Source organism: Caretta caretta, chromosome 27 (assembly GCF_965140235.1).
Source record: "Caretta caretta isolate rCarCar2 chromosome 27, rCarCar1.hap1, whole genome shotgun sequence".
NCBI classification, from domain to species: Eukaryota; Metazoa; Chordata; order Testudines; family Cheloniidae; genus Caretta; species Caretta caretta.
Window position 1 is genome coordinate 15,422,537 of NC_134232.1, and position 26,363 is coordinate 15,448,899.

Genomic DNA, 26,363 nt, shown 5'->3' on the forward strand with positions numbered 1-26,363 from the left:
AATTCTCCGAGGTCAGACCCAGGAAGGTGGAAGCCGGGTGAGCTGTGTGTCCTGAAGACAGGCTGCTCACAGAAAGGCGACTGCCCCAGAGTCCTGACTGGCTTCATGGGGAGCAGTTCCAGAGCATCGCCCAGGGACTCCGTGACACTGGGCCATACGTGGGGGACTAAACACTCCTAGCCCCCCTCCTCCCACAGAGCGGGGCTGGTGCCCGTGGCACGTTCGAGGGGAGAACTGCCCTTTCTGATGCCCCAGAACCAGACTGTCCCATGCAGTATCAATCTCCCCCCATTAAGCTCCCGCTCTCGCGGCTTCTCTCCCTTCTCCAGCCCCCCAACCCATGTCCTGTACGTCATTCCTCCTCTCTTCCCTCTGCCCTTCCTCCCCCATGGCAGCTCCCATCTGCCCCCACATGGGCTTCAGTTCCCCCCACAACCGCCCCCTCTAGGCCTGGGCTCAGCAATGCTAGAGTGATGCTTCCACTGGTGTGTCATGGCTGAACTTCAGCATGACGCACCCCACTGAGGGCCATGGGGGAGCTCACCCTTGGCCGAGCTCTTGTTTCAGGCTCTCTGCAGACACAGGCAGATGTCATGATCACCTTTGAAGGGTTTCTTCGCCACCAGAAGGGCTAGATGCTCAGATTCTGAATATGGGCCCGGGCCACATCACGGCACCAAGCGGGTGAGATGCAGCCTGTGGGCGGCTTGACTGGCAGCCCCGCAGGGGATGATGCTGGAGCTGCCTTCTGTCCGAGGAGCTGTTACACCTGGGTCCTCACCACTCCTGGGCCCTGAAGATCCTGTCGCGCTTCCTGCAAGGAAGGTTCATCGTGTGGGAGCCACAGCCCAGCCCAGCCCAGTGGCATCAGCTCCTCTCGCACCAAGGCTGGAGCTGTCTCTATGGGCTTCCCTGCCTGAGGAATCTGGTGCTGTGCCCTGGGTGGAGAATGGCTGCTCTGCCCCACCCCAGGAGTAGCTGCATCTCCGGAGTCAGTAAAGCACGCGGGGCTCCCGCCGCATGGCAGGTGCTCGGGCAATAGACGGGCTGCTTATTACTGGGCATGTGAGAAGCAGACTCGTGAGCCCCTGGTTCGGAGATGAGCCTGAGCTGGCTCTGAGCGGGTCCCTCTGGCCTGGCCGCTCCACGGGGCTGGGGCTGTTGCTCCTCGCTGTGTGGCTGCGGGGTCAGACTTGGCTCAGGGCAGGCAGTGCAAGGGCCCAGGGGTCATGCTCTGGGATGACTCAGAATTTACCTCAGTGGGTCCCTCTGCCCGGAGGCCGAGCAGTTGTTGCATGGCACCAGCCTGTCACAGGCGGCAGAGCAAACACATCAGCGGGCTGGGGGAGCGGGGTGGGGGCATCCCTCCGGCACCTGCCGCTGCAAGGCAGCGGTGTGATGGCTGGGCACTGTTGGCATGTTCTGCTGCCAGGCAGGCGAGTTATACCAGCCCCAGGCTGGCACATGCAGCAGATGGGCAGGTGCGCTCTACTAAAGCCAGCCAGGCAGTTGCATTACACTCCGGTGAGCCAGGCACCGCAGGCTGGGGTTGGCGCTAACCGAGCACGGTCTGGGCCCCATTCCACGTCAGCTTCAGCCTCTGCAGCGAGGCTCTAGCCACCTGGCGCCCGGCTGCAGCCCTAGTGGCTCACCCCGTCTCCGGCCTCCTGCCCTGGCACTTTCATTTTCCCCCTGCCTGCTGGGGCTGGAGGGGCCGGAGTCACCTGGGTCCTTGAAGCAGCGAGGTGTGGGAGGAAGGTATGGGAAGGCGGGGGCAGGGAGGGATATTCACCAGTCCCTCATTCACCTCCGAGCACTGAAAGTCCTGCCTGGTGCCTTGTTAATGCCCGGCCCGATCATGGCCCTGGCCCGGCAGCCAGGGCTCTCCAGGGATCACAGAGTGGCAGGACCGGGTGAAGCTGTGCTAATCCTGCTGCTGGGCTCGGGCGTGGGGTGGGCTCAGCCAGGACTCCCCGTGCAGACCCGCAAAGAGCCAGAGTGTCCCAGGCCCACTTGTTTGTCTCTTCCACGAGAGGCTGATGCAGGTGAGCAGCCGGGCAGCTAGGGCTGCGTGATTCAGCCCATGGGAGGGGGAAATGGAAACACAAACAACTGCTCCAGGATGGCCGGGCACTCGACCCGCTGGGCAGAGCTGAGCCAGGATGCTTCAGAGCCTCCAAGGGCAGCAACAAAGGCTAGGGATTGGCAGGCCACAGGGGCCAGTCTGAGCTCCTGTGTCCCCCAGGCCAGCGAGTCCCCGCCAGTTCCAGGGGTCAGGTGTGGGCTAGGTTCCCATAAACAGAGACCAGGGTCTGGGGGGTTGGCAGAAGAGGCTGTTCCAGTGCTCTCAGCCCCACCCCCAGCAGGGGCAGGACCTGGCCCATGGGCGCTCTCCTGCTTTTCTTATTGTTTGTCTGTTCTGGGGCCCGAGCCTGGGCCCAGTGCGTTTCTCCCGCAGAACAGCCTTCTCGGGGGTGATGAGTGCCTATACCTGCCTCCGCCCCTGCTCCCGCTGCACCCTGGAGCCATGGCCATTAAAAGGCTCCGGCTCCCTAGAGCAATACAGATGTAACCAGCCCCCTCCCCTTGGGACTGGAACGTTGGGACTGAAGCCACGAGAAAGTGGTCTCAGTCCATTGGCAGAGCTGTGGGGAAGGGGGAGCCCAGGGCTGGGATAACAGGGGTCTGCGGGTCGGGATTGAGGGGCACTAGCAGAGCCGGGGATGGGTAGCTTGCACAGTCCCTGCCCAGCTTTGCCTGGCACCTGCTTGCGCTGTGGGCCCCTCACTTTCACAAGCACCAAATCCAGGCGTTGCAATAAACCAAGTCACGCGGGGCGTGGAGAAGAGGGCAGACCCCCAGCCCCACCTGGGCTCAGGGCTGTGCCCCTCTGCTGCCAGTCTGGCAGGGCAATGGCTACCTGCACCTACCTGGGCAAGGCGTGTCGCGGTGACACTGTCCCCAGAGCCCAGGCTTCCCTGCTCTGGCCTGGGAGGCTGATTTCCCCGTGCCAGGGGACTGGGCGCTCACGTTTTCTGCCTGCTCAGTGAAGGAGCCTGTGACCAGCTCCTATTCAGCCTGAGCGTGGAAGATTAACTGCAAGACCTCCCCATCGCTGTCCTCCCAAAGGCCAACACCACTTGCCTGGCGAACAATACCTGTCCACCCACCACCCACTGAGAAGGAGGAGGAAGCTTGGCGGGGTGATGGCTCCCTCTTTTCTGACGTACCCACTGGGAACGCGGGGTTGTATATAAGGAGGGGACGCGCTGCCTGCCTGACACTTCACTCAGCAGCCAGGACAGCAAGCGCCAGGAAAGAGCAGAGGTAAGTGCCCTCTTTGTGTGTCCAATTTGTAATGGGGACAGAGCGCACCCGAGTACCACGCTCCCCTAGGAAAGGACGGCAGGGTGGGGGACTCCTGGAACCGGCTCTATCAACCCCGCAGCAGTGCTCAAATTACAGGGGGGCCGGGTCGCCTGGCTGCTTTTTGGGGCTACCTCATTGCTGTCTCATGGCCCCGTCCTTCTCACCACTGTTCCAATCAAAGCAAGCTGCTTGACATGCAGGGCCCCCCTGCTTTTTCCCCTGAGCTGAATCTGCCTGCTGGCTGCAGGGTTTAGCAAAGACTCTGTGCTTAGGAAACTTTAGGACTTTTTCCCACTAAAAGGCTCCAGGAGGAGATGCTGAGAACTCGGCAGCCCCTCACACAAATCACATCGCTCGGCTGACCTTCATGCAGGGTCTTCCGGGGCAGTGCTGGGGCAAGCTGCCATGCTGAGAGCAAAGCCCACAGCCAGGAAAGGCGGAAGCAGGCAGGTCCCACAAGCAGCCACGGGAGGATAATAATGAAAAAACAGAGAGCTAACACACACCCCTGTTAGGCAGGGGACTGGCCACAGGGATAGCCACTGTCCACCCCCTGTCCATGCAGAGCTGCTCAGAATCGCCCGCTCGCTGCAAAGCTGCTGCCGCTGAGGATGGAATTCCTGCTTGGCAGAAAATGACCGGCCCTTAATGCTCCCCCCAGGCTTCAAAGCCCAGGCTGCAGCCCGAGCCGCAATGTCGAGTCGCACAGCTCTTTTTAGCGTGCTGGCGTGAGCCCTGCTGCCCAGATCTGTGGGTTGTGCTGACATGCCCTGAGGTTCACTCCAGTAACTGCCCAGGTCACCAAGCTGGAAATGCGCTGCCCCACCTCTCCCAGCAGCATCTGGCCTTGCTGCATTTCGGTCCCAGCCCCCTGGTACCAGTGACCGCGCTGCCTGTGGGGTGAACAAATCTCCCCCACGTCAGGGCTGAGTCCCATGTGTGGACAGTGCCTGTGAAGAGCCTGGTGAAAGCCCCTAGCAGGCCCGTGGGTGGCCTGGAGAGGGCCTGGGGCTCATTCTGCCCTAGGTTTGGTTCACTCTGTCCTGTCTGTCTGGAGTAGTGGCCAGAGCAGGGACTTGGAGTCCACTCCCAGAGCTGTCACCATCCGGCTGTGTGACCGTGGGCCTCGCAGGGAGCTGTTCATTCCTGGCTGGGAGGCATTCCAGCAGGGCAAAGGGCTGCTGCTGTTCCTCTGGCTCAGTCCGGCTTAGTAGCACTGCCTCTCCCTGGCAGTGCGAGGATTTCAGTGCCAAGGCTTTTCTCTACCCCTGGGGCAAGTTCCACGCTGCCCAGGCACCCCCAGGAGAGTGATGCTGCTGCTCCAGGCCAGCCTTCGGCTGAGAACCCCCCAGGGTGTAGCATGGCAAGTTCTCTTCTGTTACAGCCAGCAAAGGCTATTTCCAGAGATGAACCTGATGCTTCAAGTCACCTTCCTTGGTCTCCTGTCCCTGCTGGTGCAGGGCTGGGTTCAGAACCGATCCCTGCAGAGTGAGAGATGGAGCATGCTGGACCTGCCGCAGAACAGAGAACTGGTGAGCTGGGGGGCTGGTCTCGCTCCTAGATCAGGGGGCTGAGGCTGTTTGCACATGGCATTCCCACGATGCCGGAGCTGAGCTGGGCTGGAAGCGGCTCTCACTACCACCGGGGGGGGGTGGGAGGGGCGTGGAAAGGCTTTTGATGAATAACTGATCACGTCTCCCTTGTAGCTGTTATATGGAGGAGCGGGGGGGGGGGGGGGGAGTGTCTCTTTCTTTTCCATAACACAGGCTTGGGGAGGGGGCGGCTGGGATCGAAGGCAGCGAGATACCTCTGCGGTGAGGTTACATTAGCCAAGCCCTTGAGAGGGGCCTCGGCCTTTCTCTGCCGTCTCTGGAGCTCAGGAAGTTTCATTTCAAGTGCCCATTAGGGCCTCACTAATGAGCCACAATACCGGTGCCAGATGAATTCGCTCTCGCCGCAATGTCTCATGCCACGGCGGGCCCTGCAGGGCCGCCCGGCTCCCGGGCTGCAGGAGGCATTGTCTGGGGGAGCGCAGGTAAAGCCCCCGCCCGGGGAGTCCAGGCTCAATGGGGGCCTAAAAGCAAAGGGTCACGTGCTAACGTGTGTGTCTGTACGAGACAGAAGGGCAAGGACGTGGCCTGTCGCCCTCCCGCTGGGAGCGGATACCGCTCCTCAGCCTGACTGTGCAAGGAGCCCTCTGCTGCTCCCCGCAGGGTCCCCCTGGGAGGCGGCTGGGGGCCCATGCCCTGCGGTGAGAGCACTCTGAGCGTCCCGTCCAGACAAAGCGGGTGAGGGGGGTGCCCCCGGGATCGGAACGGGCCAAGCCCCTTCAGACTCAATGAGAACAGACCCAGATGGCACCTCAAGCCCAGAGCTGTTACCCCTTGGGACGTTCTCCCCGGCGGCCACTGCTGGACAGAGAAAACCACTAACAGAAGGAGCAAGCTAAACCTAAGGGCAGCGCAGCCCCAAACACAGCGAGGTGGAGCGGTATCAGAGCCCTGGGGCTGGCTGTCCCAGGGGAGGTGAGCTCCAGCGAGGCAAGGGGCCTGGGAAGTGGGTTTGTGGGCCTGAGCTGCTCACTTCCAGCAACCTTGCAAAGCCAGGAGCTGCAGGCTGCTCCCTGTTCCACCTGGCGCACCATGTCCAGCCCCTCCTCCCCGGGACTGGGAGCAGCTCCCCGCGGGCCCTGTGGAGCAGGCACTAGCAGTGAGCAGGACCCAGCTTGTTAATGCACCAGCTGACTCAGGCCTGGTTTCCCCCACAGTTCCTAAGTGCCCTGCAGAGCTACTTCAGCAGCAGAGGGATCCACATAGAGAAAACTGGGCCGGCCTTTGTGCTGTCCACGAGGAATCGCAACCTGGGGGACCAGGGAGAACGAGAGCTGGTGGCCCCCGAGAGGGGGGTAGATGACTAGGAAGAGCTGATGGCAGGTAATTGCTCCCTTTCCTTGTCTTTGCTCAGGACCGGCTGGCTTGGCACCGTTAAGACAGACGACGCGGGGCCCCTGTGAGCATCGCGTGGGCAGTTAGTTTTGTCCTCTCTGTCGTGCATTAGCCCGAGTTACCCGAACATCCACAGAGGCAGCGAGGGCTAGTGGAGTGGAAGTGGGACTGGGACCCAGGAGCCAGCAGGTTTATTGTCAGCAGTGTGGCCTTGCGCTTCTGACGGGGATGATGATCCGGGTGGGGCTTCACTCAGCAATGTCTGCAAAGAGCGCTCAGGGTGAAAACCCCAAGCAAGGACTAGGCAGAGTTGGTCCACTGTTTGCTTCCCAGCCATCACATGGTGACTGTTCGAGCCCTGCTCTGCCCCAAGCGTCGGCCCCCGCTCTGCATTGCTTCCCAAGAACCTGCAGTAGAACAGGTACCAAAGTGTTACCCTGGGAGCCCTTAAGATCGACTGGAAGGGAGCCCGTGCAAGGGAGGGCAGGCCCAGGTGCCACACCCACCTTGCCCTGGTGAAACGAAACATGCAAACTTCCAGACCATTTTCATGATCGACCAGGTGCATTGTGGGGGGTTTATGCCTCTGTGAGCTAACAGGCCTAAGCCATTGCTGGAAGCGGAGCCTGGACGAGAGGAGTCTACGTTCTGGTCCGCACACCAGGAGGCAGGATACTGGAGACGATGAGAATAACAGGCTCTATGGGCCTGGGGGGCAGAGCCGGTGCAGAGGGAGCGGGATACCAGGCTCGATGGGACAATGCTCTGTCCCAGTGTGTATGGTAACTCTCTGTTACCCGGCCTTCCGGAGTCTAGCACTGACTGCTTCCCCCTTGGTCCTTTCCTGTTCAGGTGGAGTCTTGGCAATACGATCTCGTCGGCCTCTGAGTACGTCACAGTGATTCACTGACTCTCTCCTGCCGCTGCGCTGCTGTGCACACAAGCCGCACACGCACACGAGTGACCTTTTTACATTTGCTGGGCTCTGCCTGCAATGCTGCGCCGTAGGTTTTGGATTCAATAAATTCTCCTCTCTAACGCTTGTCATGTCACCTTCTTTGTGAATAGCTGCCATTTGGCTGTGTCTCCGCACGTGAGATACCTGCTCCTTCCCCCCTCCCCCGGACCACTCCAGGATTCGGCAAGAAGGATTCACACTGTCTGTCATACAAACAGGAGAATTCAAAATTATGTGTTGAAAAGACAAGACAAGAAATAGCCACCATCCCTGAGCTACCTCCCGGGAGTGAGGAAAGCATTAATATTATACAATGAGAACACTGCTGCATCCTTAAGGATGGAGTAGCCGCCACTCCATCATCACAGTTATCTAATCTACCTACTGTTTATAGTGCACCCATCACCATAGTATCTGGTCACTGCCCGCCTCCCCTGTCTTTCTTGGGGACACCTGGAGCTCCTGCTTCAGCGCTTGAACTCAGAAATTTTGTCTGGCCCTTTTAAAAGTAGGTTTCTTTCGTGTCTTTGCTGCTGTCATGGAAGGACTTAGAGCAGATTCTGCCCAAAGCCCCAGAGAGCACCATCCCTGGGGCAGGTTTCTTCCCCATGCCCCTGCCCGACAGCTTCTGCTGCCTTGATCTCACCCCCTGCCCTGGATAAGCCCTCCCGGGCCCCTGCAGTCAGGAATTCCCCAGGCCGATGCACCGGAGCAGGGCACAGTCCTGCAGCCTGGCATCGCAAGGATGTGACATGGTGCTGCAGAAGAGGGTTATCAGAGTAATTTGGGTTTGTTTCTGTAGTGAGATAAGGAGGTAGGGTGTGCCCGCTGGTACCAAGGCCTGGCCCGGGCCACGCAGGGAGAAGAAATGTCTTCGGAAGCATTAAGAAAGCTGCCCTAAGTGTGGAAAGAAGCGGTTTCAGAAAGGGCTGAGGCCAGGTGGGAAAGGCTGTTCCCAGAGCCTCATCTCTAGGCAGGGACACAGTAGTTAGGGATGGAGAAGCCTCAGCACTCACAGGACTCATTCCCTCAGTGTCACCCACACATCCTGTCCCATCCCGGAGCCCATTCTCCAGCACTACTGGCCTGTTCTGCGGAGAAGCTTCACGCGCCCAACTCCAGGTGGCTGAAAAGCTCCTGCAGGTGCTGTATAGGTCAGCTGCAAGCCCCAGACAACACAGTCGCTTGCCCAAGAAGCTTCTCGGCCTGGCGAAGCGACTCGAGGGCCTTTTCCTGTCTGTAATGCAATGACTTTTGAATACCGGGTCTGATCAATTCCGAAGGTTCAGGGAATGTTCTAAGCACCAATGGGCAGACCCCTGTTGATTTGGGGAAAAACTGGAAAAAGCAAAAGGGGAGAATGGGGAGGGGGGGTCATGGAGCCCTTGGCATCTGGTCAGCAGAGCAGAAAGAAAAGAAATAAGAATAGTGGGAGGAATGGGGGTGCACAACAGCATCCCTGGCATGTGGGAAAGGGAACCCTGGTATGAGGGGCATGGGAGCAGGGAGGCATGAAGAGCCCCTTCCATGTGTCAGAGGGGCAATGGGGGAAGGGAGGGCACCCAGAGTCCCTGGCATGAGGAAGTGGGTGGGGAGAAAGTGCAGGGGGTCCCTGAAGAGAGGAGGGTGACACAGAAGGCGCGTGTGGGGGGGAATGGAGGAATGCAAGGAGCCCCTGGTATGTGCAATGAGTTTGGCTCCAGAAGCAATGAAACAGGTGAGCCTCTAGGTTACCATCGATGCTGTGACATCTAAATGGCTAAAAAATCACGTCTAATGGGGGAAGAACAGGGGTCAGACTCTTGGGGTGGGTTTAGGGTTCCTTGTTGTAGAGGGTGTTTATTTCTGGTCTGTTGGATGGGTTCCCAAGCAAACTGGGGTTCCAGAGCAGGGCTCAAGACCTCCTCTCTTTTTCCGTGGCTAGAGGGTGGATCTCTGAAAGGCAGCTCTTCCATTGTCACAGAGGTAGCTGAGAGTCTCCGTGTCACCTTCTGGGTTTCCAGTGAGTTGTGATCGGTCTGAGCCAAGCACAAGCAGGTTGGTGAGTGTTATAAAAAAGGGCTTATATGCTATTTTATATGAATGTTCAATAAGTTTGTTCTTATAACTTAGCATAAGTGATTTAAGTAGTTGAAGCCTTAGGCTGAGGTCAAGCTGACCTGAGAGGAATGCTGAAGAAGCAGCTTCAAAACCCGCTGAGACTGCCCGTTATCACTGGAGATAAGAAAAAATGCAAGGAGTAGGACTGACTGTCTCCCGGAGCAAATCCAGCACCCGGCAATGGACTGTCCACTCAGCAACAGAACTGTCCAATGGAAAAGAGCAGAGACCCCTACTCAAATTAGGGGATTGGACTTTGGACATGGGCGAGGGCGGTGTTACCAACCGTAGAGGGTATAATTGCTTGCAATTTCTGTGGGGCGGGGTCCCTCTCCGGAGGCACCCAGCTCGAGCTGTATTTCTGTACACCAGTAAAAGATGCCCATGTAGATTGGACTCTGAATCTAGAACTCTGTGGGATCCTAGAGTCGAACCAAGCACCTAGAGGGGTGAGAGCAAGAGCTAATTGTTTTTTTCCCTTAACAGTGAGCTGCAGTGGATCAGCAGGGACCACTGAGCCCAACCGCCACCTCCCAGCCCAGGGTCTGTAAGGCCCTCAGATCCCTAAATGGGTCCCAGGACTCCCATCCACTTGGCAGGGTAGTCCTGGTGATGCTTCGTGACATGGGGGGCATCTTGACACCCTTTTCCCCTACCACTTGCCCTGTCAAGAGCCCCACCCTTAACTTCCACCATTAGCTACTCCCCCTCCAGGTAGGGTGACCACCTTTGTTGGATGGAAATATCACATGAAACATAAGGGACAAAGTTTTATTTTAAGGGACATTGTAGGGAGCCCTGACTTCCAACAGCACAGCATGGGTTGTCCTCCCCAGGGTACATTTCTGCTGCTCTCGCCTACACAAGGCAACTAGCATTTGCTTCAATCCCATGTTTAAAACCCTCCCTGCTGTTATCAGTTTTAATACAGCTCAGTCCATCTTAAAATAAGTGGGGTGATGGGTCACTGCAGGAACCCCTCCCCACCTCTCCCCTTAGCCCCACCCCCTGCAGGAGCCCCGCCCCACCTCTCCCCTTAGCCCCACCCCCTGCAGGAGCCCCGCCCCACCTCTCCCCTTAGCCCCCCCCCCTGGCAGCAACCCCTCCCCACCTCTCCCCTTAGCCCCCCCCAGCAACCCCTCCCCACCTCTCTCTCCCCTTAGCCCCGCCCCCTGCAGGAACCCCTCCCCACCTCTCCCCTTAGCCCCGCCCCCTTCAGGAGCCCCGCCCCACCTCTCCCCTTAGCCCCGTCCCCTGCAGGAGCCCCGCCCCACCTCTCCCCTTAGCCCCGCCCCCTTCAGGAGCCCCGCCCCACCTCTCTCTCCCCTTAGCCCCGCCCCCTGCAGGAGCCCCGCCCCACCTCTCCCCTTAGCCCCGCCCCCTGCAGGAGCCCCGCCCCACCTCTCCCCTTAGCCCCGCCCCCTGCAGGAGCCCCGCCCCACCTCTCCCCTTAGCCCCACCCCCTGCAGGAGCCCCGCCCCACCTCTCCCCTTAGCCCCACCCCCTGCAGGAGCCCCGCCCCACCTCTCCCCTTAGCCCCCCCCCCCGGCAGCAACCCCTCCCCACCTCTCCCCTTAGCCCCACCCCCTGCAGGAACCCCTCCCCACCTCTCCCCTTAGCCCCGCCCCCTGCAGGAGCCCCGCCCCACCTCTCCCCTTAGCCCCGCCCCCTGCAGGAGCCCCGCCCCACCTCTCCCTCGTGAGCCCGCCTCCATGCCCCCCGGAAGTCGCGCCCCCTCTCGCGAGAGCCCGGGGGTCAGAGGTCGCCCGGAAGGTCGATAAAATTGTTCCTGTAAACGGAGATTTTAAAAATGGCGACGACACACTTCCGGCGGGCTGGGGTAGCGCTTCCGGGTCAGGCGCGGGGCGGCGGCGAGAGGCGGACCCTGGCCCGGCCGCTCGGTGAGTGAGCGCGGCCCCGCCCCCGTGGCCCTGTCCCCGCTGGGGGGGCGCGTTACCCAGCATCCCCCGCGGCCTCCCCGCCTGCCGCCCCCCTACCGGCTGGTCACCCCGAGCGGGGCCTGAGCCGCCCCCCCGGGCCGGGCCGGTTGGGGCGGGGGGCAGAGTGGTGGGGGAGACGGGGGGGCGGGGAGCAGAGGGTGGGGGAGATGGGGGGGCGGGGAGCAGAGGGTGGGGGAGATGGGGGGGGTGGGGAGCAGAGTGACAGAGGGTGGGGGGGACGGGGGCAGTGAGGCGGGGGCGGGGGGCAGAGGGTGGGGGAGACGGGGGAGCTGGGGGCAGAGTGACAGAGGGTGGGGGGGACGGGGGGGCAGGGGGCAGAGTGGTGGGGGAGACGGGGGGGTGGGGAGCAGAGTGACAGAGGGTGAGGGGGACGGGGGCAGTGAGGCGGGGGCTGGGGGGCTGGGGGCAGAGTGGCAGAGGGTGAGGGGGATGGGGCAGTGAGGCGGGGGCTGGGGGTAGAGGGTGGGGGAGACGGGGGGGCTGGGGCAGAGGGTGGGGGAGATGGGGGGCGGGGAGCAGAGTGACAGAGGGTGGGGGGGCGGGGAGCAGTGAGGCGGGGGTTGGGGGGGCGGGGAGCAGAGTGACAGAGGGTGGGGGGGCGGGGAGCAGTGAGGCGGGGGCTGGGGGCAGAGTGGCAGAGGGTGGGGGGACGGGGGCAGGGGGGCTGGGGACAGAGTGGCAGGGGCAGGGGGCAGAGTGGTAGAGGGTGGGGGGACAGGGGCAGTGAGGCAGGGGGCTGGGAGCAGTGTGGTGGGGGCAGGGGGGATGGGAGCAGAGTGGCAGAGGGTGGGGGGGACGGGGGCAGTGAGGCAGGGGCTGGGGGGCTGGGGGCAGAGTGGCAGAGGGTGAGGGGGACGGGGGCAGTGAGGCGGGGGCTGGGGGTAGAGGGTGGGGGAGATGGGGGGGCTGGGGGCAGAGTGGCAGAGGGTGGGGGAGACGGGGGGGCTGGGGGCAGAGTGGCAGAGGGTGGGGGAGACGGGGGGGCGGGGAGCAGAGTGACAGAGGGTGGGGGGGACGGGGGCAGTGAGGCAGGGGCTGGGGGGCTGGGGGCAGAGTGGCAGAGGGTGTGGGGACGGGGGCAGTGAGGCGGGGGCTGGGGGGCTGGGGGCAGAGTGGCAGAGGGTGGGGGGGACGCGGGCAGGGGGGCTGGGGACAGAGTGGCGGGGGCAGAGTGGCAGAGGGTGGGGGGACAGGGGCAGTGAGGCGGGGGCTGGGGGCAGAGTGGCAGAGGGTGGGGGGACGGGGGCAGTGAGGTGGGGGGCTGGGAGCAGTGTGGTGGGGGCAGGGGGGATGGGAGCAGAGTGGCAGAGGGTAGGGGGGACGGGGGCAGTGAGGCGGGGGCTGGGGGCAGAGTGGCAGAGGGTGGGGGGACGGGGGCAGTGAGGCGGGGGGCTGGGAGCAGTGTGGTGGGGGCAGGGGGGATGGGGACAGTGGGTTCTGGGTGGTGAGGCTGGGGGTTAGTGATGCTCAGAGACCAGGTCACTAGAGCTCACGCTTTGCTGTCACCTGCGTAACCCCCTCCCTTGCTCCTGTGTGTCCGTTCCAGGTGCCATGTCTGTCTTCCGCTCCGGCCTGCTGGTGCTCACCGCCCCGCTCTCTGCCCTATCTCTGCGCCTTGTGCCCATCCTGGCCTCGGCCTCCCGGATCGTGGAGGACACGCTCTACATTCACTTACAGCCGGGCCTCAGCTTGACAGGCTCTTCCCAGCCCAGGTCCACGTACGTGCCAGCCACACCCGAGGTCTATAGCCTCATCAACAAGCTGTATGTGGATGCTGACACCCACAGCCACCTCGACGTGCGGGTCCTGCTGACGAACATCCGCAACCAGAGCCTGACGCCACAGTCGCTTTCCTCCGTGCAGAACCTCTCTCACCCGCCCGAGGTGATCCTGACCGACTTCCAGACCAGTGATGGGGGCCAGTACAACCCGGTGAAGCAGCGCCTGGAGCGTTATGCCACCAGCTCTTACAGTTGCAGGCCCAATCTCATCTCTGTGCTGCTGTACCCAGAGTATGAGCCCATGGTGGACGAGAGCGAGCTGCCCCCTTGGGAGCCAGACTTGGATGGCGGGGCCCTGCAGAGTTACAGTGATGTCGTTGTAGGGGGCACTTTCGACAGACTCCATAATGCTCACAAGATCCTTCTGAGTGCATGCTGCCTGCTGGCTGAGAACCGGCTTTTGGTTGGTCTCTCTGACAAGGGTCTTCTGGAGAGTGAGTGAGAACCCTATTCCCAAATTAGGAAGCAAAACCCCAGTTATGCTTGTTCTCCTTGGGCCGTCACTGCTCCAGTCCTTTTGCTCCCGATGGCAGGGAAGGGACCTGTTTGTATCACTCTGTAGCATTTCCCTTGGGCCAGCTTAGGACCAGCCTTCATGGACTCTGAAATGGGTGTGCTGTCTAAGCATCTAGTTTCTTTAAAGGTGGAGTGTGTAAATTGTGGGAAAGGGGAGATGACATGAGAGGATGAAAGGGGAGAGTAGGTTTCACATCAGAGGAGATGTAAAGCACATTTGAACCATGTGGGCACAGTGGTAATTTAGAAGCATCATTTATTAACGAGACCAGAGAGTCATTTAGGCCCAGCAGTTAGGCTTGGTGGCTTTTATGAAGAGATTTTGTAAACCTTCTAATAGAATTAGCAGTGTTTGGTGGTTTGTATTGCTAACCCTTCCCTGGCAGTACTGCGAGCACAAGCAGTAGCCCTGGGTTTGTGCCTGAGAACTGGAAACTGGCCAAAGCTGATAAGTGAGACTCACCAGACTACTCCCACTGCCTGAGCCAAGGTGGAATGTCATCCCTGGTGAAAAGATGAGATGTCTGAATGTCCCAGGGCCATCACTTGTGGGGGAGGGTTGTCATAGTGATTGGTATCTTGCTTGTGTCCCTTGAGCGTGTTTTGCTGTCTGTGTTTTTATGATGGATGCCTCTGAGTTAAATATTCCCTGCCAAGCAGCACAAGGCTGAGTCACTTGTCTGTGCTCACTGCTGCTTTGTGCAGAGATGATGCTCCTCTGATAGCAAACCCAGGGAATTGCAGCAGCAGCATCTTGCCAGAGTGGCTCCTTTCTCCAATGCACAGAAACCTGGGGAGAGCAATGTCCTTCGGGCACTGGGGAAGTGAGGGCTCAATGCACAGAAACCTGGGGTGTGCAATGTCCTTCGGGCACTAGGGAAGTGAGGGCTCAGATCATTCTAGAGATTGCTAAAGCCTCTGTTGGCCCCTCCTTTAACTGTCACTATTTGCTGCTAGCTCTGGGTGCGGGGAGCTGCACACTGTTGCTTCCTCCCTGTTTCTTCCCTTCCCTTCCAGATAAGATGCTGAAGGAGCTGATCCAACCATATGAGCAACGAGCGGAGAAGCTCTGTGAGTTCCTGGTGGACGTGAAGCCCTCTTTGCGTTATGACATTGTGCCTCTGGTAGACCCCTATGGCCCATCGATAACGGACCCTGACCTGGAGTGTATAGTAGTCAGTGAGGAGACCCGCAAGGGAGGGGTGGCCGTGAACAAGAAGAGACTTGAAAATGTAATGCCTTTAAAGCTGACCTAGCGGAATACACCCCCTCCTGCTATTCATTCCTTACTTGTGTGGCGAAATCTGGTGGCATTGAAAGTGAGGGCCTGGGAGTTCTTGACAAAGCCAGGCATGGGCAGCAGGTGCTGTGCAAGCACCCCAGTTTGACAGTTCCTGTGAACACTAGTCCTGATCTGCACTCCCCCTGCTGTTCCGGGCCTGGGCTTCCTCTCCCCTCCCCACCCCCCCCAACTCAACTCTGCCAATGCCCCTCATGTGCTGGCTGTCCTTCCTGACTGTGTTGCGAAGGGAGGGTGCAGCTGTTCCAGAGGAAAAGAGTGAAAACTCAGATAGCTGTGAGCGAAGAGTGCAAGGGATAGATGGGACCAAACAGTTTATTGCGTTCTGTTCTCCTCTGAGCTCCACAGAGATGGCCCCTCCATGGCGGGGACCCTGCCCCTTAAGGGCAGCCCCAGTCTGGGGGAGGATGTGGCTGTACCTCTTCACTGGGGTTGGCCTTCTGCAGAAACCTCCCCCAATCTGTGACTCATGCCATGAGGTATAAAGCCCTGCCCCTCCAGCCATACCCCCTCGGGAGCAGTGCGGGAAGCTACCCAAGGGGGACCCTTTCCTCCTGTCATCTCTTCTCACTGGTTGAGCAGGAGCACTCCAGTGATGCACCTGGGAGCTCAGCAGTCCCCGTTGAGGCTCTCTTTCTCTGTCCACTGTCATGTGTAGGAACTGCCAGCCCCATCAGATGGGCCCTGGGCCCAGCTGGGGATTTCTGTCTCCAACAGCAGCTGGTGCCCAGTGCATGAATCCCCTGAATGGACAATTCTGGAATATCCTGCCCCAGGGGAGCTCTCTCCTGGGCCAAGGCAGTTACTGGTTGGCCTGGCCCAAAGGATAGTAGGGGAGCTGTGTCCTGTAGGTGGAAAGTGGCTCCTGATTCCTAGAGACCCTCCCCTTCTCTGGCTGCTGCTTTCACGCCTGACTCCAGAGTCCCTTTCTGTCATCCCAGTCCTTGCCCAGCAGTGGCTTGTAGCACTGCCCAGTCGCAGGCAGGTGGGGACTAATCAGTGAGAGGCAGCAACCTCCAGCCTCCTTGCAGAACCGCCCACGTCCTGGCTGACTGCAGAGGGCTTCCAGAGCTTGGTGTGAAGACACTGCCTTCACTGTGACTCTGCTTGGGGGCTGGTCTAACTGAAGGGCTGCTGGTGGCTCTCCACCTTCTGACCGCGCTGTGCTGCACATTCTGTTTGCAGGGGCTCTCCGAACTGGCCCTCCATGAGATCCTGCTGGTTAAAAATCCCAGGCATGGAGAGAATGAAGAGGAAAAGATCAGCTCCTCCAGCATCCGGCAGAGGCTGCTCGGAACACTGCTGCAGCCACCACAGGTAGGATGGCACAGTAACTTGGAGGCTCTGCAACAGTGACTCCAGTCTGATTGCCAAGTGCCCTCTGGCTTGTAGGGCTTTGTGTGGCTTCTAGCCCTGGGGAGAGGCACTGGTCTACTTGACCTCCAGTGAGTGGGGACCAGAAACAACAATGGCTCCCCCCCAGGAGAGGGGTGACACAAAGGCAACAGAGCTCAACCGCATGTCCTGGGTCAAATAACAAGGACAGCGATGAGAGTAGGGACATAGAGACAACACAAGGGGGCACCGAGCAGAGGGCCTGGACAGGGCCCTTTGCTGGAGTCAGCTGGCACTGTCCAAAAGAACTCGGCCCAGCTGCCTGCCTGAATGAGTTCTGGGGGAAAGGGCCCTGTAACTGCATCCTCCTGGACTGACCTGATGCCAGAAGGAGGTTGACGGTGACATTCCCGGGCTTAGTTTGGATCCTGTGACTGTAACTAAACACAGGGAGAAGTGCAGCCGGATGTTGAGTGGGTTTTGGAGGAGGTGTGGCAGCCTGGTGTGGTGGACACTGGGGTGTGCCGGGTCTCCCTTTCAGGGGCATCCACGGAACATACCAAGACCAGACCATGTCTCTACTCATGGTCCCAGGGAGGAGCTGTCAGCTTGCATCAGCTTTCACATCCTTCCTCAGAGCTCGTGGGGAGTCACGATCAGGGCCTCTTCCCCCCAACCCTTCCTGCCCCCCCCCCAGCGCTGAGTAGCATTGGAATCTTCTGATGCTGTAACTCTTCTTTGCGTAGAAAGACCCAGCCCGGCCTTCTCGCCCCTATGTGATCGGTCTGACTGGGGGAACTGGAAGTGGGAAAAGTTCCATTGCCAGACACTTGGAACACCTGGGAGCTTTCCGCATCGATGTTGACAAACTTGGCCACGAAGCCTATGCCCCCGGTGGCCCTGCATATGAGCAGGTGGTGGAGGAGTTCGGGAAAGGTACAGCCAGCAAATTCTGCATGGAACGCCGGGGCAGCAAGGGTTATGGGAACACATCTGAGTTCCAGATCTCTCCCTCCTTTGGTTTGGGAGCAGTCAGTGTACCCTGTACTTCCCCAGCTAAGGCAGATGTGGAGAGCTAATGTCTGAAAGTGAAGTGCTGGAGCTAGTTTTCTTATCCACTGACCCCTTTGGCTGTAAACAGCACCCATGGTTATTTGCCCTGGACCCAGGGTGTTCGCTGACTTGTGCTTCCCTGTACTGGGTATTCGCTGCAACTGAAGCAGGAAAACACCAGGCCAACTAGAGTTTGTCTCTTGGCTGACTCATCCCTAGGTGGTGTCTCAGAACCAAACAAACAGCTCTTTGGGATACAGAGGATGCTCCTGGCAGAGAGCTCTTTTGGTAATAGGTTGATTTGGAAGCCTAAACTGCTTGGTAGGGACCCTGTAGGACAAGGGCACCCAAGCTTCAGTGATCTAAGGACTGTGTTGCAAGCAGAGTTGTGGGAGCACAAAGGCTGCCGGTGACTGGCAGAAAATAGTGCCAGCTGCAGGTGCCCTCTTCCTTAGTACAGAGGTCCCAGCATTCAGTGCTCCTGCTCAGCAGCTCTCAACCTTTCTAGACTCCTGCACCCCTTTCAAGAGTCTGATTCGTCTTGTGGACCCCATAGTTTCCCCTCACTTAAAAACTCACAAAATCAGACATACAAATGCAGCAGTTTCACAGCACGCTATTACTGACACATGGCTGACTTCCTCATTTTTACCATATAATTATAAAATAAATCCATTGGAATTTAAATATTGTACTTACATGTCAGTGTATAGTATACAGAGCAGTATAAACAAATCGTTGCCTATGAAATTTTAGTTTGTACTGACCTCACTAGTGCTTTTTATGTAGCCTGTTGTAAAACTAGGCTCTAGGTGAGTTGATGGATCTCCCAGAAGACCTCAGCGTACCCCCAGGGTATGTGTACCCATGTTTGAGAACCACTGATCTAGTTTGAGCCAAGCAGAATGTGCTTCGTTTAAAATGAAACCTAGCATATTGGTCTGTAGCATTTTTTGGCCTTGCCTCTGTATTAAAGATGAGAGCTATGCTGTGCCATGAGCATGTTGGCCACCTGCTGCTTTAAAAGTGACCTGAAGGTGAGGAGAAAGGGACTTAGAGATGGGCCTGTGTCACGGAGTCCCTGGGCGATGCTCTGGAACTGCTCCCCATGAAGCCAGTCAGGACTCTGGGGCAGTCGCCTTTCTGTGAGCAGCCTGTCTTCAGGACACGCAGCTCACACAGCTTCCACCTTCCTGGGTCTGACCTCAGAGCATTCAGCATCCTCTGCCCCTCCGTGCGCTTCCCACAGCGAGTCCGCTCAGGCGGGGCTCCTGGGGAAGCCAGAGGGTCCTGCACCCCAACTTCGCAGTCAGACGTGACTCTCAGCCAGCCAGTAAAACAGAAGGTTTATTAGACGACAGGAACATGGTCTAAAACAGAGCTTGCAGGTGCAGAGAACGGGACCCCTCAGCTGGGTCCATTTTGGGGGGCAGTGAGCCAGACAACCACGTCTGCACTTCACTCCATGTCCCAGCCAGCCCCAAACTGAAAACCCCCTCCAGCTCCTCCTCCTCTGGGCTTTGTTCCTTTCCCTGGCCAGGTGGTCACCTGATTCCTTTGTTCTCCAACCCTTCAGCTCTCACCTTGCAGGGGGGGAAGGGCCCAGGCCATCAGTTGCCAGGAAACAGGGTGTCGGCCATTCTCTGTGTCCAGACCCCTGCACACACCTGCCCTCTAGGGCTCTGCAATGATCATACACCCTTACCCCACCCCCTAGATACTTAAGAACTGCCTAGGGGAAACTGAGGCACCCCCACACTATTCAGAGGAAACATTAAGAACAGTCCCACTTCGTCACATCTCTCCCCCCTTCGAGATCGAACTGAGCGGGGTCACTTTAGCCGGTGACCTGGGGAAGTTCGAAGCCACCAACGTTCCCATGGATGCCCCAGCATCTCTCCCATTCCTTGGTAGGAGTTACACCAGGCCCTTCCAGTTTCACGCCCTCCCTTAGGTCAGGGGTGGTCGATAGCACTCGCAGGCCGCATGTGGGAAGGTTTATGCAGCCCATGCCCTTTGGCCACCCCAAGAATGTCTCCCCATTGACCATCACCTTCTGCTCCCACTGGAGGTCCGGGGGGGGCTGGCCCCAGGAAACTCCACACAGACATATAGGTTGGGGTCAGGAGTGGGAGCCTGTCCACATCCCCAACCATCTGGCTGACGGAGTCTATGGCCTTGGGACCCAGCAAGGGAACTAGACACCGGGGCTTTTCCGCAGGGTCCCCTTGGTTCAAATCGCCAGCCTGCTCAAAGGCAGTGAGGTGGGCATCCACATGCCACCCCTCCTTAACCAGGGGCAGCAATTTAGTCTCGAGGTTCCCTGCGGAACTGGCCCCCCGGGATCTATCCCCACTCACCCCGGGGAGGTCCCCTAGGCCTCTCCGCTCCCCCACCGCCAGTTCATGCTGCTGCTGCTTCTGCAGCTCTTTCTCGGGCTCTCGCTGTCTCCCAGGGTCCTCTTGCTCTCTCAGACTCAGCTCCAATCCCGTCCGTCTCGATCCCCCGATGGGGAACCCGATCGTGAAGACCCTCGTCTGGTCGGGGACAGGAGTCTTGGGGATGCCTGGCTCCCGCTTCAGCTGCTCCCAGATCCTGCTATAGCCCCAGTTGGGGTCAGGAATCTGTTCCTTAGAGCGGTCATCCTCCTCCAGCTGCACGATTAACTCTGCTTTGGTGAACTTTCCAACGCTCAACCCTCTCTTTTTGCACAGGGTTACAATGTCCTTCTTAAGGAGACGGTGAAAGGCCATCACTCCGCTCCTCCCAAGTTGTTGTGGACTCACAGGCCCGTGTGTTCTCGGCTCCCCACGGTTTCCAGGGAGAACCCCTAGTGTGCCAGCCCTTCTCGAGGTCACCACCTCTTTGCCAGGGTCGAGCTGCAGACTCCTCCGCCCCTTGGACTGCTCGCTGCAATCCCCAGGGGAACCCTGTTACTGCACAGTCCTTCTCGCTGGTCACACACTCCCAGGGGTTAACCGCCCCCCGAAACCGCTCCTCTCTGAGCCTTCAGCAGGCCTGGTCCTCGGCAATCCCCCTTCGTGTTACTGCTCCCCAGTCACTTACTGCAGGAAGCGCCATCCACGGGGTGCAGTACATCCCACCGCTGCCACCAGTTGTCACGGAGTCCCTGGGCGATGTTCTGGAACTGCTCCCCATGAAGCCAGTCAGGACTCTGGGGCAGTCGCCTTTCTGTGAGCAGCCTGTCTTCAGGACACGCAGCTCACACAGCTTCCACCTTCCTGGGTCTGACCTCGGAGCATTCAGCATCCTCTGCCCCTCCGTGCGCTTCCCACAGCGAGTCCGCTCAGGCGGGGCTCCTGGGGAAGCCAGAGGGTCCTGCACCCCAACTTCGCAGTCAGACGTGACTCTCAGCCAGCCAGTAAAACAGAAGGTTTATTAGACGACAGGAACATGGTCTAAAACAGAGCTTGCAGGTGCAGAGAACGGGACCCCTCAGCTGGGTCCATTTTGGGGGGCAGTGAGCCAGACAACCACGTCTGCACTTCACTCCATGTCCCAGCCAGCCCCAAACTGAAAACCCCCTCCAGCCCCTCCTCCTCTGGGCTTTGTTCCTTTCCCGGGCCAGGTGGTCACCTGATTCCTTTGTTCTCCAACCCTTCAGCTCTCACCTTGCAGGGGGGGAAGGGCCCAGGCCATCAGTTGCCAGGAAACAGGGTGTCGGCCATTCTCTGTGTCCAGACTCCTGCACACACCTGCCCTCTAGGGCTCTGCAATGATCATACACCCTTACCCCACCCCCTAGATACTTAAGAACTGCCTAGGGGAAACTGAGGCACCCCCACACTATTCAGAGGAAACATTAAGAACAGTCCCACTTCGTCACAGCCTGTAAGGTTGTCCAAAAATCTGTTGTCTTTTCCATAAGAAATTCAGGTCTCGGTGGTGCCTGGTGACGTGCTATGTGGAAGCTGAGCAGTGGAGGCGGGGGAGAGATTCTTAGGGAGATCATTGAGCTGTTTTTAACTGCTGTTGAATTCTGCTGCCTAATGAACCATACATAGGGAAAAAGGACACTTCCGGTAAAGTGAGAGACCTCCCACTCCGTAGCTGTGCCCTCCGACAAGCTCTCCAGCTAGAGCAGGGAAGACTGGACTTGACATTCCTAATGTTCTCAAGGTGAAGGAAAAAGGCCTTTCCTGCCCTCTCTACACTTTAAAGAAGCCCAGGGTTTGAAACCTTGTTTGCAGTTCCCTTTAAGGGAATGCCAGGCAGAGACACCATTCAGCAGCCCCTGCTTCCCCAGTGCTAGAGCTCTGAGTCCTTTTTTCCTCTTGCTCTTTGTCTTCCAGACATTTTGAATGAAGATGGGACAATTAACAGGAAAATCCTTGGGGCCAAAGTGTTTGGAAACCAGGTAAAACCCGCCCAGCTCAGTGTCAATATTTCCCCTCTCCTGTCCCCGCTGCTGCCAAGGCTTTGGTGTCTTCTGCTCCGTGCTTCTGCTGCTCCCTTCCTCGGCTCCCGCAGGCTGTTTTTTCTCTAGTGTGAAGGTGTTGGTGGCGCTGGAGACCTGGATCCCCTTTGCAGCACAAGCCGCCTACCAGGGGAGACCCACTTCCAGGGCAACATCTCCCAGTGTTGGGCTAAGCGCTGGTGTAGATGTGGCCCAGGCTGATTGACCCTCTGTGTCCTGGGGTTTCCCTGAGCAGAGTTAGCCAACACGGTGATGGGAATGGACCACTGGTCCGCTCCTGTGCTCCCCCTTTCACTAGCCAGACCAACAGTGGGAGATTAGCCACCCTGGGTTTTGAGCTGAAGCTGAGGTGTGGAAGGGGAGTTCAGTCTCCATGACCTTGTCGCTTCTTGGCTTGTCTGAGTCAGAGCCCTGTGTGGACACCTTTCTGCTGAGGCCTGGACTGCAACTCCCACTTCCCCAGCTTCCTCTGTTACATCGTGATAGATCCTTGCAAAGCGCCTCTCAGCTGAGCTCTTGCAGTGACTGAGATCAGGCTACTGCTGATGGAGCAGCTCAGAGAATCTGTTCCCTGCAGGGCAGGAAAGAGGAGGAGAGCACCTTGCTTCCTAGTGCAGCATCACCATCTTCCATTGGGGGCTAACCTAGCCAGCTGGAAACGTGGGGCCCTGGGGGGAGGGGGCAATAGGGATGCTTGTGGGCGACTCCCCTTGCTGGGTTACCCAGGAAATTTGTCACTTGATCATATTTGAAAGCAAGTAACTGAAGTCCAGCCATGTGCCCTTGCTAGGAGCAGTTAAAGTGTCTCACAGACATCGTGTGGCCTGTGATCGCTGAGATGACAAAGAGGCAGCTGAATGAAGCGGCAGTGCAGGGTGAGCGTGATCTTCCCCTCTGAACCCAAAGGGGACTGGGACACATCATCCTATTGCCACCGTACAGTCCAGAGACCCTGGGTACCTGCTGTCCTAAGCCCCAGCCTGCAGCTGCATCTGTTTCCTGATCAGCCTCGAGCTCTTAGGTTTTCCCAGCTCAAACCTTTCTGTGCTTTACTGGGAGCTCGTCCACTGCATCTCGGAGCCTTTGCTCCCTGCAGTTGGGTAAGTGCCAGGGGCCAAACTGCTGCCAGACTTGGATGGGAGCCTTTGCATTAAATGGTTGGATACTCTGCCGCCATCCCTTTCCAGAGAAGGCCATGGGTGCATTTGTAATACCATATCTCAGCAGCGAGGGTGTTGCATGTGTTTTCCCTAGGAGAGAATTCCTCTAGCTTCCTGGGGAAATGGAACGCCCCTGGAGCATTGCTAGCCTGACAGGCATTTTCCTGGAGATGCTCCCGTGGCCTGGCCCAGCCTGTGTGCACATGCTAGGCAGGAAACAGTCTGGGGCCTGCTGCTTTCTCTTCTGCACGGGGTTCTCTTGCTCTGCGGTAAGATGTCTGTGCTGCCACTTTGCAGGAACTTGTGCCATTTCAGGCTTGCTTGGATTGGCTTGTATAAACAGCCCCAGGGAACAGTGCGTGCTTGTGGTTCCCAGGCACTCACGGGGAAGGGCCTTGTTCCACAGGTAAAGCGGTGTGCGTGCTGGATGCTGCAGTGCTGCTGGAGGCTGGCTGGACAGACATGGTCCATGAGGTATGGATGGCCAGCGTCCCGGAGAAGGAGGTAGGCGACTCCCTCCCCCAGCCGTTTGCTGTTAGTGATTGGCTCCTCATGTGACCGCGTGGAAGTGAACGTCCCCACTTGGTCTTTTCAGGCCCTGCGCCGCATCATGGCCAGAGATGGGCTGAGTGAAGAGGCTGCTCAGAACAGGCTACAGAGCCAGCTGAACAGCAGCCAGAGGGTGAAGCAGTCCCATGTCGTGCTGTACACCCTCTGGGAGCCGGAGGCAACCCAGAAACAGGTGAGAGCCCAGGGTCTGCCCGGCTGGGGATCCAGGAGTGCTTGCTGTCTTGCCTAGGACAGGCCAGCAGGGATGGAGGGGAGCCGCTGGGGTCCATCCCTGTGGCAGAGATGCAAACCCTACCTAAACTGCAGCTTCAGCCGGGCACCTAGATACCATGTGGTTAGGTAAGAATCCTGCCTATGCGACCCTAGAGCCTTGGACAAGCTGCGTTCCCACGGCTCGCCCTATTATGATCAGGTCGGGTGGGAGCGTTGTTCTGCTCTAGTGTAAATGGGGCTTAAGGAGTGTCTGGTCCCTACAGCGGGCTCAGATAAGGAGCTAGGGATCTTCTGTGTCCCTCTCCCCATGGAAGAGCTATGGCTGCTGGGTCTCTTTCCTTCCCAGGGTGAGGGTCGTCTCCTTGAAAAGCCGTGCATTCTGGTAGATACCCAATTGCAGCATTAGCTCAGCGGAATCAGGGGTTAGTGGAGTGGCCAGTGAGACCCCCCCCAAATCCTAGTCTGTGCTGCGGCCAGCCCTGGCAGAGCCGCCCCACCGGTGGGTCATGAGTCCTAAACAGCCTGAAAGGAGTGAAAGGTTTTGGGCCTTTGTGCATACTGCGCTGTAAGTGGAGATCACGCCTGTCCCTGCGCCAGTGCCCTAGTAGGCTGTGCCCATCTCTGCCCTGGCACAGCTGCATTTGGTGCCCTTTTTTGCTGCTGTCCCTGACTTACTGTCCCATGTTTGTTCTGGCAGGTGGAGAAGGCCTGGGCCCTCCTGCAGCAGCGCATCGGCCGAGACTAGAGTCTTGGGACCTGGTGGCTTTTCCTATCGCTCCCGTCTCATCTTCATGCACAGCCAGACTGGGAATCACAGCACTGCTGGGTCCTGCTGCCAGGGCTGAGTGCCTGTGCGTTTGACCCGGCTGTGTATCTCACACCGTGTTCTAGCATCCCACGTCGTCAGTCAGCAGGGCACAGTTCAGGTCTCAGCTGGGTGGTTAAAATGGCTCGTCTGGTGTGGAGGGGAAGGGGCTGGGGGCAGAGACGTCCTGCTTTACTGCTGCCAAAGGCCCTGACCAAGAGGCAGTACCCTGCTGCGGGAACAAAGGGCAGTGAGGGGCAGCATGGGCACAAGCCAGGAAGGCACCAGCAGCACTGGCCTGATGTGACCGGTGTCCCCTGCACCCTCTGAGGCTGCAGTCTCAGAGGAGCCAGAGAACACTGCCACACAGCACGTCCCGGGGGGAGGCCCAGCTCCATTTGCCACCCTAATCATCTTTGGGTTACACTGTGTGGAGTGGTGACATGAGCGCAGTCACCCCCCTTGTATGATCAGTATTGTTCGATTGTCCCCCTGTCTCAGTGGATGGGCCGCCGTGGTATGGGTTGCCAGAGCTGGGCCGTACTGTGTACCCTGCAGGCATGTGCCAGTTAAAGGTCCGGTTTGCGCAGTCTGTCTCCGTGTGGTAATTGTTCTGCCAGGCCTCTTTCTTCTGTTCGCCTCGAGCCCAAGGGCCTGTCCCCAGGCAGGCTGCGTTTGTGCCGGTGGTCTAAGGGAAAGCAGCTCTTCCCACCGGGGGGAGGAAAGTCCTGTTGGCTTGCGATGGGAGCTTCACTAGCCCTCAGCTGTCACTCCGTGCCATGCAGGCTCCTGCGCTAGTGGCCGGGACAGCTGTGTCCACAGGTGCTGAGCCCTGGGCCAGCACCAGACCGGAGGCCTGTTGAACTAGGGGGACCCCGGAGGGCTTTTCCCATTCTTTGAGCAGTGCCAGCAGTGCAGTAGGAGCCCCTCGGATGTGGTGCTGCCATCACCAGTCCTTGCAGCAGGAGCTTTGCCAATGGGCTGGAATCTGCAGGGGCTGAGTTTGTGTTCAGTGTCATGCCCAGCGTGTACTCCTGGCTCTCTCTCAGCCCTGGATATGGCTTAGGTGCTCAGCTTGGTGCTTGAGGGGCGAGTCTGTACGGTGCCCTAACCAGCCAGCTCTGAATCCTGCATTAGTCCAGCCAAAGTCTCCCAGGACCTGCCCTTCTGTGCCTAGCAGTAGAGTGCTGATTACACCCAACGGACAGCACCAAAGCAGCTTGCAGGATCCGGCCCCGGCCCCGGCTGCTGTCTGTGGCTATCAGTAACCGAGGCGCTTAAATAACTTTAAAAAATAGACCTTGCAGTTGTGCCAGGTGGCCAGCGGAGGGAGCTGCTCATTCACCCGGTGATCAGCACTGCCCCACTGAGCAGAGGGCCCTAAATTACATGCCACTCTTGCTGGTGCTAATGATTTGAGAATCATTTTACTCCCCCTAACACCTCTAGTGCAAGGCACATGTTAATAGGTCCAGCGGGTGATGCATGTTTATGGGCACATGAAGGCAAAGCTGATGGCAGAAGAACACAAGGCAGAAAAAGATCTTGGATGGACGAAGAGGTCTCCTGGGTGGATCAAAAGGACCATTCATCCCCCAAGAGAGTAGCAGGGGGTCGTTCAGAATGGGCTGCAATGGGTGCAAATAATCAAGATGCCACGTAAGAAGCAGCACCTCTAATCTCCCCTTGTGTGTTCCTTGGTATGGGGGCAAACATTCCACCGCCCAGGCAGAACCCAGAAGAGCTGCCCATCCTCCTCCTCCTTCCCCCCCCACTTGTAAGTCACTCACAGAGTAGATACAATTCCTCTGGCCAAAGACCAATAGAGGGAAGACGTGCCCCCACTCCCTTCAGCGTCT

General features: G+C 58.6%; 1 protein-coding gene and 1 long non-coding RNA gene across 4 annotated transcripts; both read left to right on the forward strand.

Moving 5' to 3' along the window:
- On the forward strand, positions 1-7,352 carry LOC125626729 (uncharacterized). The gene is made up of 4 exons (XR_007353830.2): positions 1-3,327; positions 4,754-4,901; positions 6,137-6,302; positions 7,167-7,352. It is a non-coding gene; the product is annotated as an uncharacterized LOC125626729 (long non-coding RNA).
- Positions 7,353-9,726: 2,374 nt separating this feature from the next.
- Positions 9,727-25,093, forward strand: COASY (Coenzyme A synthase). 3 transcript variants are annotated; one of them, XM_075123529.1, is made up of 10 exons: positions 9,727-9,821; positions 12,880-13,548; positions 14,648-14,862; positions 16,116-16,247; positions 17,012-17,201; positions 21,632-21,696; positions 22,547-22,631; positions 23,323-23,420; positions 23,512-23,658; positions 24,397-25,093. In XM_075123529.1, exons 2-10 carry the CDS (start codon positions 12,885-12,887, stop codon positions 24,442-24,444), a joined length of 1,644 nt encoding a protein of 547 aa, XP_074979630.1. In that variant the 5' UTR covers positions 9,727-9,821; positions 12,880-12,884; the 3' UTR covers positions 24,445-25,093. The 3 variants fall into 3 exon arrangements, 2 of the variants coding, with proteins under 2 accessions (XP_074979630.1, XP_048685965.1); XM_048830008.2 differs by lacking the exon at positions 9,727-9,821 and adding an exon at positions 11,170-11,273; XR_007353821.2 differs by lacking the exons at positions 9,727-9,821; positions 22,547-22,631 and adding an exon at positions 11,169-11,273.
- The last annotated feature ends 1,270 nt before the right edge of the window (positions 25,094-26,363 follow it).

What these genes read in the sequence shown, in the direction of transcription:
- COASY (XM_048830008.2), top strand. Translation starts at nt 11,183, where the DNA reads ATGGCGACGACACACTTCCGGCGGGCTGGGGTAGCGCTTCCGGGTCAG. An exon ending in TGACAAGGGTCTTCTGGAGA is followed by an intron (nt 13,549 to 14,647) that starts GTGAGTGAGAAC and finishes CTTCCCTTCCAG; the next exon opens with ATAAGATGCTGAAGGAGCTG. An exon ending in CCAAAGTGTTTGGAAACCAG is followed by an intron (nt 21,697 to 22,546) that starts GTAAAACCCGCC and finishes TGCCCTTGCTAG; the next exon opens with GAGCAGTTAAAGTGTCTCAC.